Source organism: Azolla caroliniana, unplaced genomic scaffold (genome assembly GCF_043228905.1).
Source record: "Azolla caroliniana isolate FFs.n. ecotype wild unplaced genomic scaffold, voAzoCaro1.0.p SCAF_1, whole genome shotgun sequence".
Taxonomy (NCBI): domain Eukaryota; kingdom Viridiplantae; phylum Streptophyta; class Polypodiopsida; order Salviniales; family Salviniaceae; genus Azolla; species Azolla caroliniana.
Window position 1 is genome coordinate 11,075,660 of NW_028230436.1, and position 11,837 is coordinate 11,087,496.

General features: G+C 36.9%; 1 protein-coding gene across 1 annotated transcript; it reads left to right on the forward strand.

The window, feature by feature from the left end:
- The first annotated feature begins 7,215 nt into the window (after positions 1–7,215).
- LOC147868967 (uncharacterized) lies at positions 7,216–11,799 on the forward strand. The gene is made up of 5 exons (XM_087325224.1): positions 7,216–7,784; positions 8,772–8,881; positions 9,514–9,888; positions 10,219–11,053; positions 11,299–11,799. Exons 1-5 carry the CDS (start codon positions 7,565–7,567, stop codon positions 11,364–11,366), a joined length of 1,608 nt encoding a protein of 535 aa, XP_087181350.1. The 5' UTR covers positions 7,216–7,564; the 3' UTR covers positions 11,367–11,799.
- The last annotated feature ends 38 nt before the right edge of the window (positions 11,800–11,837 follow it).

Sequence of the window (11,837 nt, forward strand, 5' to 3'; positions counted from 1 at the left end):
CCTTTCCCCCCTGTTCTATACATTCAATTGGACAATACTGCTAGAGAGAACAAAAATTCAACTATGTTTAGTTATCTAAGTATGTTGGTCAACCAAGAATTGTTTAGGAAAGTGAAAGTCAATTTTCTTTTGGTTGGCCACACACATTACCATATAGATCAGATGTTTAGCACATTCTCCAGACAGTTGTCTCGGCATGATGCTTTCACTTTACCTAAACTATTTGATGTCATTTGTGATGCATATACACCACACCCAAAAGTGTTACACTTGAAGGAGGTATATGACTTTAAGAGATATATATCATATGGGGGTGGTGGGAATGTTAAAGTGCTTGCTCAGTTAAACAATATAAGTTTCAATCACATTTTTATGATAAAGAAAAATGGAATAAAACCACGGTAACAAATCCTGAATTGGCTTACCAATTCGTTGAAGAGTTATTTCATTTTTATGGGTTACCGATGGATATCGTGAGTGATTGAGATCTAAAGTTTACTAGTGACTTCTAGACGCAAGTCTTTAAGAAGTTAGAAACTACGTTGAGCATGAGCTCCATGGATCATCCTCAATCCAATGGGCAGACAAAACGAGTAAATTAAATTATTGAGGACATGCTTCGAGCATACGTTGGTGCAAAAACAACAAAATGGGAATGTTATCTCCCAATTTTGGAGTTTGCTTATAACAACTCCAAGCATACATCGACGAGATATAGTCCTTTTATGTTGATGTATGGTTTTCAACCACAAGCCCCGATTGATGTTAATATACATCATGATGAGTTGCAAAGTACGCAAAACTTTCTTCGGGATATGCAAGATATGTTGCATATTGCACGAGATAATATAAAAACAACTCAAGATAGCGCGTTTTTACGCCAACCATAATAGGCAACCTCGTGTATTCAATCCTGGACATAAGGTATTTTTACGTGTACCTCACAATTCTAAGACATTGATTACGGGTAAGTGTGCTAAGTTAGCCCCACGGTTTTGTGGACCTTTTCAAGTCTTCAAACGCATTGGTTCATTAGCCTATCATCTCACTCTTCCCGATGGCGTTGAAATTCATCCAATTTTTCCTGTAAGTCGTTTAAAAGAACTTCTAGGTTCTTGCGACAATACAATTACAACTGAAAATCTGGTTACTTCTAAACCACATGTACCAGAAAGAAATCTCGATGTTAAAACAAAAAATCTGCGTAAAAAATTATCTGAGAATTTAAAATTAAATGGATGGATAAATCTATCAAAGATGCCACATGGGAACACGAAAATACTCTTAGACCTAACTTCCCTAACTTTCCATTGCAAGAGTGCAATGTTTTAAAGAGGGGGAGTATGTTACGGGCATGACCATATAATATCTCGTGGTGAGAATTTACCATAGTATTCTATACACGTGGATAATTGTGAGGGTTTAACGAGAGTGTAAAGAAGGGATGATTACTTTTAATCCTCGAGATTGAGACAACCCATTAGGCCAAGTGTGAACTTGCTTGGGGGCCTTGGGTCTCGCTATAAATATGAGGCCTAGCTACCCTCATTTCATCATCATCTTTTGACTACATCGAGACTCTGTTATTGTGGTGGGTCAACTCTTATAGCGAGCACGCCAGCACCAGGTACGACTCGACACCACGGTGGTGGTATGGGACGTCAATCGAGGCTCGAGTCTGTCTCGATCCCTTCGCTCGGGGGTGATCAGGTGGATCAGCACCTTTCTTTCTCTCTCTCCTTTCTTATTTCTTATATCTTTTATCCTTATCATATGCTTACGTTAGACCATAACTCTAACACTCTCTATCTCTCTCTCTCTTAGTATTTAGCCTCGTCGTCCGTGACAGTAGAAACTTTGTAAAAAAATGGTTTTGGACATTTTCAAACTCTTTCCAAGAAGATTTAGAGATGCTACCACCCCATATTTCCACCCTATAGAGAAGCACTGGTGTCACAAATGTGTCGAATAGGTATTTCTTGAGAACCCTACACTTAATATCTCCATGATCACATGTGTTCTCAAATGCATAATATGCTCTCTTTCCCACCTCTAAGCGGCATGTAGCATATTCATTCTATCTACGATTCGAAGGAATTAGAGGTCAAAATCAATTAGTCAGACAATCATGATTTCAGAAATGGGAGAATTCATGACATTCATACTAAAACCTATGGAATCAAAAGTGAAACATTTTCAAATAGTATATGTGAGGAATTTAGTGTCTTGAAGTTGAAATTTTGTGTTAACAAATATTGCAATTGAGAATGCACATTGTGTCTATACGATGAATGTGTGTAGGGAGTCAATCAGACTAACAATGTGTGGAAAGCAAACTCAAAACGAAGTTAAAGTCAGAGCATTGTATCGTATTTTGATACTCAAATTCTTGAGCATGTTTAGAGAAAAATATGAGGGGATGAGCTCTACCATGTATTAGCAAGTGTAGTTTCCCAATACGGAAAATATACGTTTTTATTTTTTTTGGTGCAACAACATATGTTCCCAAGTCAGGATATATTTGCATTGCAAAAAAATCTCATTTATGAAGGAATATGTTAAGCCATCATTAAGCAAACATAATGCATCCCATTTTCCAACCACTTCTTTGTATATTGCATTTTTTAAGAACCCATAGGTCTAGGATTTCTTTATTGATGATGTTGTGAGTTTCCACTAAGTATTCATGACCTCCTAGTATTTGATTCTTGGAAGTACTACACACAAGCCATCAATATATGTACATGAAGGTTAGCGAACTATTATTTACTTGAAGGTCCTCCTACTTCCCACAACATCTTGGGAAGTGATGAAGGATCCTCTAAGGGATATTCTAACTAGAATGCTCTCTCTCTCTCTTTTTGGTGAAAACACAATTATATTAATAAATATGTATAAAAAACAATAGTTATCATCCTGAATTACCCATATGGCCTCTTAAAATATTCACTTTTCCTAATTTACACATTCATTACTTTACAAGCTATGGCTTTCCAACATTTCACACCCATCAAACAATCAATAACCAACATTTTTTGCTTTATTTATTTATATTTTACATGTTTCCCATGCAAATGTATGAAGTTGATGCAAGGGGTTTTAAAGCCTTATGTACTCAATGAACTTTTTCACGGCCATGGCCCATGAACTCAATGGGAAGTGATCTAAATTCAAGAAGTAGGGGAATGTATGCCATTTGAACTCAATCCGAAGAAGCTTCATAAGGAAACACTTTTTCACGTTTTCAAATTCTTTCCAATTGGTCTTACGCATTCCAACCCCACGAAGAAGCACTAGTATTACCAAAGTGTGTGGTATATTTTTCTTGAGAACCTAACATTTAATTTCTCAAACCTTTTAGATGCTCTTGAATGCATACTAAATCCAAAATCTGGCTTTTAAGTGACATCTACCATATTAATTCCCTCCAATCATGGAGGGAACCTCAAATCAAAGGTAAGCAACCTTCGTTTTGGAGCTATCAACGCATCTTGTTATGCATGCAATAAAATTTGACACATTGATTTAACTTTGGGCATCTTCTAAATTATATATGGAAAGGACCGCATCATGTGTGTATAAAAGCCTTCTCTTCACCGCCATCGTCTTACTTCACAAACTCTTCAACCATTTGTCCCAATTCATTAGTGCACAAAGCAAATCGAGTTGGTAGAAAAATGTTTAAATTATATCTCCCATATGCACACGACATATCACATTCTCATATATTTGAGAAATTGCAAAACCTATATTCACTTGGCACATTAAGTTCTTCCACGAGTCGCCGAACATGCTCACAAGCATTATATAAAAAATCTCATTGTCTATGAAGCAGTCATATAATCCTTTGCACGTTGAATGACTTCCCTCCATCAACATGTGAAGAATGGCAACATGATCGATGATGTTACATTTTTTTAAACCAACTAATATGACAATCGTTTATCATTGCTCCAACAAGAATTGCACAAATGTTCTTCCAATCTTGAGAAGGTAAACACTCATATAGGTCGAGACGTGGATAGTTTTTACATTACTTAAGTAGGTTTAAAATGAATAGAAGGTGACATACACATTATGAATAATGTAAGTGTGAATCTTAAGTCTTTGTCAATGGAAAGCACATGCACATGGCCTGCATAGTCTTTTGAGAAAAAACATGTCAATGAAGACACACAAATAATTATTTAATGACAGACTTTCTCAATAAAAAGACATGACATCTCAGCATAACATGTGAATGATCACTACAATAGATAAAAATTTACGATCCTCAAGGAAGTAAAGATGTTTATATATTATATAATTACCAAAGTATTGCTTTAAATATAAAGCAAAGAGGGATACACTACATTCTATCAAATTGCATGCTTTAGACATCATAGATCATGTAGAACACAATGCTCATAATATCATAATGCCTCCCAATATAGATTAGGGAACTAAAGTTGGAGGTTTGTTGGGTTGATAGTGTGCTTATTCAACAAATGATTCACCTTTCTTTTTATAATCAATTGGTTCATGTAAATAGGATAAATTGCCACATACAAATTTATGGGTAAAGTTCAACCTTTTTGAAATATTCTAAACATCAAGAGATACCCATTTGCCCACACAAATAACATCTCGAACCATTATTTCAAACAAGTGCAAATACATATACAAACTTTTAGTGGTAAACTTTCCCATTTATATGCGTTGTCTATGCACAAATTGTGTAGAGGGCATGTTATGCATGCATCAAGCGTATATGTACATATAAGAGTACACTAAAAGCACAATTTTACTACGCATTACTATGGAAGTAGTGGTTGAACATCCTTTGTTTGTCGCTGAACAACCTTACCAATTGATCTACATTACTGTGATCTCTCTTTTGTCTCCCATTGTATATATATTACCTTATACCTATTCACTAAACAAGGAATAGTAAAATACCTTTATTGTTCCTTGAGATATATACATGATTGTTGTTGCATCCTCAAGTGTGTGTGTACTTTTTTCTCTCACTCAAACATTGTTTTTTATCGTTGATATTTATGTACTTGTTTGCTGGTAGTAGCGTTCTATTGTCAAATGAGCAGTAACCACGATGACAAGCGTGATATAGTCAAATTGTTTACAAGCTACAATGCAAACAATATTTGTACAACATTGTATTCAACAATGCATTGCAAAGCCAAAGCAAGCATATAAATACTCTTATGGTTTCTCTATTTAGGTTCTGAATCAAAGTCTTATTTGTACATTAATGCAATAAATTGAGGAAAGTCATTTCCCCCCAAAAACAATGCATATAATGTATTATAATTATGTTATAGGTTCTTATTCTATATGTTTATGCTTTCCCTCACTACGAGAATCAAGCATTTTTATATAGTATTGCCTTCTTCATCGAGTAAATCTTATCCAATATGGACATATAACATATCTACATATATGATGGAGTAGAGTAAAATGTACACTGACAACCATCATGGGTAGGGAAGCTTAACATAGTTTGGCTTGGGATTTAGCCCCATAAGGATTATTATTAAAGGAAAATGATCCAAAATTATTGATGGCTGCAATATGATATATTGTGTATGTATTTGTTTTCTCAAATACTATAAGTCTGTATGTATAGACAAAGTCACACGAGTATACGTTTGAAGGAAGGACATGAATACTCGTTCGTATGCCCTTTCTATTACCACACAATTTTAGTTCACCGGAGTTGGTAACTGAAAAAATGTAAAATATGAAGAGTACATACTTCTTTGTGACAACCATTGTTATCAATGTATGCTTGGATACAAGTAAGAGAATCTAAGTTTTTTCTTTGGTAAAAATGGCATACTAGTCCTCGTGAAATTGCCGTTTTGATTGAAATCAAAAGTATCATCACGATATTGCTAGCTTAGTTTAGTAGGTGCTCCCATGCATGAACTAGGAACTAGCCAATTTATGTACCGCATCTCAAGAGACAACATGTGAATGGCAAATTAAACAATAGTCTTCTATCTGGTGCTCGTAGGGCATTCGTAGGTACATGCGTTAATATCTAACCTCTTCGCTTCTAATGATCACTATAATGATTGTGGAGTTTGGAAGTGAATGACTTGACTCTGAAGGCAACCTAATAAAAGAGTTGGATGGGGGACCTCATAGTTATTGGACCTATTTCCAACCACATATTGCTCGCATACTACTAGGTTGGCCTATCGACTCCGAAGAGGTTTATGTATATACGGTGTCATTGCAATTGCCTAAGCCAAGAGGTGAGTGAACACATGGAACAATTGAAGGGTTGTGGATACCCATGTCACATAGTTGGTTGGATAGTGGTGGCGAGCTGAAAAGCGCGAAAGCTAAATAAAAGAGTATACACATATTGTAATGTCGAGTGTTGAGTGAGAAGGGTTGTGAAAGAAAGGCAATTGAGAGCAAAGGAAATGTCCGGGCTTATTGGGGATCGTTGTCCGGACAAGTGGGCGGGGTCAATCAATTGTTGGTTGGTTCCTTTGGGTGTGGGTGTGGGTGTGGGTGTGTGGACCATGCGAAGAGAAGAGAAGAGATATGTATGTAGTTACTAGTAATAGAGAGAGAGGTAAGAAAATTGGGTTTCGAACCCAAGACGTAGTAGTCCTTGTAGTGTAATAACTTACCACTAGTGGTAAGCTAATTCATTACAAAATAAATAAATAAATAAATAAAAATTGCTTTCTCTCAAAAACTAGAAGCAAGAAAAGATAAAAACCTAAGGCTTTTAAAAGCTTTCCAAAAGAAAGAAAAAGGCGATTTTTCATATTTCTTTAATTTTGGCATTTTTGTTATTTGTTTATTTCTTTTGGGGGAAAAGGACAGCTTACCACCAAATTTATGTAATGTAATAAATAATGTATGTATGTAGTAACTAGCCAGCGAACGAGCAACTGCTTCCTCTTCTTCTTCTTCTTCAAATATCAAACCTTCTTCTTCCGCTAGCCCTAACCCTAACCCTAACCCTAACCCTAACCCTAACCCTAATTCCACGCTACCTCTATCTGCTTGTTTTTATCAGCTTCCTTCACCTCAGCATTACCTCCTTGTTGTCCACCATCATCATCTTCAGAGAATATATTCCTTCTTTATCTTCTTCCCGCTTCCCAGCGCGCGCGCAGACACAACACAGACACACTCCTCCCCCCCCCTTTCCTTCTCTCTATCTCTCCTGTCGCAGTTTTTTTTCTCCCTGTTTCCTTCCTTCCTTCTTCTGACCCTCCCCCACAGACAGATCTGAACCTTCCGTTTTTTGTTTCAACTCATTTCTTTCTTTGTGCAGTGTTGAGATAGGGTCTCAGACTTCCGCTATTATACATTCTGTACTGATGCGAGAACATTCAGATCTCTCCGACAGGGTGAATGTGTATTCTTCGTCATCATCATTCTTTTCTTCTTATCCAAATGCGTCACTCGGCAGACATATTCGACGCTGTTTATAACGCCAATGATGTAGTAAATGCGAGACTTTCCACTCGGTGTGGTTGTGAAGGAAAAAAGGAAGAAGAAAAAGAAGACAAGGACGCCATAGCTGCAGGATTAAATGGGAAAATTCGAAGAGGAAGAAGGCGCGACAGTTTCTAACTCCGAGGAAAGAGATCCGACATCAGAAACGAACTCTTGCTTCTGTATACAGTTTTCATTGAGATGCTTACTACCTGTTGTTCTCGGTTTTTATGTGTTGGTATTTGCGGTATGGTTGATTTTCTCTCGTGGCGGTGATGGAGGGAATGCCTTCGCTCCTTCGTCAGATTCATGGAAACGTAAGCCTTTTACTCTCTCTCTCTCTCTCTCTCTCTTTCAATGTTGCATATGCTTCTGTGATGATGAAGAATGTGCATTCAGATATTTAAGGAACGTAGACATGACTTGATAACTCTCACAAAGATGTGCACGCAGCTGTGTAAACGAAAACATAATGATAACTCTTACAACCATACAATGATGCATAGAGCATGGTCAAATTGCTTACACACAGACTGTCTATCCCAAAAATTCAGCACTGAATTCTATCCGGCATTCCATTTCTTCAACACATCCTACAGTCAGTATATGCCTCAAAAAGTTCTCTTTATAAGAGGGAATGGGTAAATTATCCAAGCTTCCTCATGGTTTGCAAGATCTCTCTTCAAATAATGGAACTATAACTCAAATAATAACCAGTATGATAGCATTGTTTTATACTGTAAGATTTACATGTTTACACATTTTACAAAAGTTCTTTTATATGCGTCTTTCAAATAAGCAGAAATTGGCTGTATAGTAAACTAGTTAGAAATTATAGAATGTTTATTCATGGATATATCCATGGTATACATACATAGAGGGGGTTTCAGAAAGTTTAATTTTCTGTTGGAGATCTACGGTTATTTGATGACCATATTTTGAAGAAAACTGGAGGAAATTGGATTAGATTTAGGTTTCATAAGGAGGAAAAGGATGAGGAAGAGGAACGAAGTTCAGCTTTCATATGAAGGGAGGGAGATGATGTTGTAGCGTGCATATGTCAAACATTAGATAAATGTTTTAGCACTATATTTGATCCTCTCATCATCATAATTCTATATCAACATTATAAAAATAGATAACATCATAGGCCACTCACATCAGATAATTGTCAAGGATCTTATTGTAATGGTTATTCTGCATAATCAGCCATGGACTTGCCAAAGAGACTAGACACAATAGATGACTATGAGTGATTCTGAATGAATATGGCTTATTTTAGCATCCTTCTTATGTTTTGTCAGCTCATATTGAAGCAAGCTTTAGGCTGCGGAAGTCAGCCACAGCGATCAATGCTAGCCTTACACAACTTCAACTCGACTTGCAAAATGAGATTGGTATCCCAGATACCCAGGTATCACTGAAGTTATTTGTTTGTTAATGTGTTCCTACAATGGGTTTCTGATTTTTTGAAAAACTCCAAATTACCTGTACTTTTCTGCATTTCCTGTATTCAACATTCTCAACCCCCGAAATAGAGAAAAGTGGGTTGAATTGATTATAGGGAAAAGTACCAGGATACCCTTGGAAGTTCTTCTATTTACCAGAATGCCCCTGGAAGTTCCAAATTTACCAAACTACCCCTATGTCCAAAAAATTACACTTTATAAAGTAATTATACACTCAAATTTACAAGCCCTATTTACCAAATATTTGAGTGTATAATTACTTTATAAAGTGTAATTTTTTGGACATAGGGGTAGTTTGGTAAATTTGGAACTTCTAGGGGCATTCTGGTAAATAGACGAACTTCCAAGGGTATCCTGGTACTTTTCCCTTGATTATATAATTGGTCAAATAGCACATATGACTGAGGAAAATGGGATGCATTGTCTATATAGTGGCTATTTTGGGAGCTGACTAAACGCATTTGCAGAAATAATGAAAACCAGGGTATTTGAGGAAATGAAAAAAAACTCTGGGGTGTTTTGTGCTTTTTTTCCCTTTTTTTCTTATTGCTTGGTCATTGATGATGTGAATTTGCAGATTGATATTATTGCCCTAGTTCAATTGCCACCGTCAAATTGGACAGAAGTTCGCTTCTCAGTTTCTCCTGATCCTTCAAATGAATCCATAGCCCCTGCAGAGATAAGCCTATTGAAGGACACATTTATAGAGCTCTTCATGCAACGAGCAGAAAACTTGTCCCTCACAAATGATATATTTGGAGAAGTTTCTCATTTTGAAGTGCTGCATTTCCCAGGTGGAATCACAGTGGTTCCAGAACAACCAGGATTTCCTCTCTCCAAAGTTCTTGTTCTCTTCAATTTTACACTTCACAACTCTCTTTCACATATCACTAGTAACTTTGCCGAGTTCAGGAATCAGCTTGCAAATGGGATTGTTTTAAAGCCCAATGAGGTACTTTCCATGGCTTCCCCTTAATCTTTATTCAGATTTACAAGCATAGTTCCCACGGGGAAATACCCCTTTCTAGGGAAGAATAACCGATTATTTATTTATTTCCACTGATTCTTGTTGGTGAAGTGCTGAAAGTTAGAAAAGGGGATGTACTGTTTTTCCAAGTGCTCAAATAGCAGATATAATTGAGGTTGAGCAAGGGCATTTGTGAATAGTAAAAACTTAGGAATATTTGATATAGAAAATCAAAGGGGTATTTTGTAGTTTTCTGCTAGTTCATATTATTAGTAGACTTTTTCAAGTGATAACACATGCTTTGGAAATGTGCAGAACCTATTTGTGCAGTTGACGAATCTAGATGGATCAACCCTAAAATCTCCGCTCATTGTACAGACATCCATCTTACCTGTGGTAGGTGTTCTGCTTCCGAGTATGAGACTTAAGCAGTTAGCACAAGAGATCTTAGCATCTCCACAAAGGAACCTTGGATTGAACCACACTTTATTTGGGAAAGTAAAGGAAATTGAGTTATCTTCTTATCTTGAGTACACACTCAGACCTACGCAAGCACCTAGTCCCTCTCCAACACCTACACCTACACATACTCCTGCACCATCTCCTTTGTTTAAACCCGATTGGGAATGTAGTCCATGTTCTCCTCACAAGGCACAAGTTAAGCAAAGAGCTTATGAGGGTTCTCCATTGGAAGCTACTTCATATACAACCAAAAGAGGAGGTTGTGGTTGTTCTCAAAATGACCGCCATCATGGTCATAATTCATGGCACAGTGGTGGATTGACTCCAAGCTCATCTACATTAACCCCATCACCTAAGTGCTATGCTCTGCCACCTTCGAGTTCATCATCACATTCATCGAATGCTCCTTACTACTCCCCATCGCCTTTACCATGCCCACCTTTGGAGATGGCACCGTTGCCCGCAGGGAAAAGTCCCTCTACACATAGGAACCCTTCTAAATGGAAATCTCCATTAACATCACCATATTCACAACCACCTTCATCAATAGCACCACCTGACAGAGGAACATCTCATCTCTCTGATGGCCCGATTCAAGCTGAGGTTCCAACTTTCTTCAAAGCTCCATTGCAAGCTCCAGAAGGTTTTACCCCAGGTCCTATATTTGGACATTCTCCAACCTCCTCTGGTGGGTTCTATTTTTCTTTATAATCTATAAAACAACACTGAAATACAGCTGAATTGTTGAAATTTACAAAATATCCCTTAAATTGAAAATACGTATTAGACGAACCCTATAGCAAAAACTTGCTACTACTGAGGGGTTTCTGTTAGTTTGTCATAATCTTTGGGTTATTCTCGTAATACCCTGTGTTTTCTCTAATATTCTTAATGGAGTTTCATGTTCACTGAACTGTTTCTCTATGTTTGCAGCTGCCATATTAAATGCCCATTCATGGATTTTTTCTGTTATGGTAATTTTGCTGCTTGGGATATGCTAATATACCAAACACGATGCAGTGCATGGATATTAAGTGTCAGCTCTAAGAGTTGAGAACTGTTGTGGGAACGATGTACTACATGTTCTATAGAACAAACCTCATGTATACTACTGGAGAGACTGGTATAAAGGGCTGCAATTTGGCCCTATTCCAGGATAAGATATCTCACATTTCGATAGCTAAAGTTTAAAAAAAAAAAACCAAGAATTGGACAAAAAAAGAAAAAGGCTTTTTGGGGGTTGCTCTTGGCTTGTTACTATGGAAAAGCTAAACGTGCTGTGTAGAAACATGCCAAGTTATGTCTTACATTTTTATTGGCTAGCAACTGGCTCAAAAATTAATATTTGTTTTAGTTGGTATCCCTTCCAACCATGTTTTGCACCAAAAATATACTATGGTAACCTTGAAGGCTAAAATCTAGCTTTTTTCAGTATATTTCTGTAGTGCTGATTTAAGATATTTCAAAAGAGC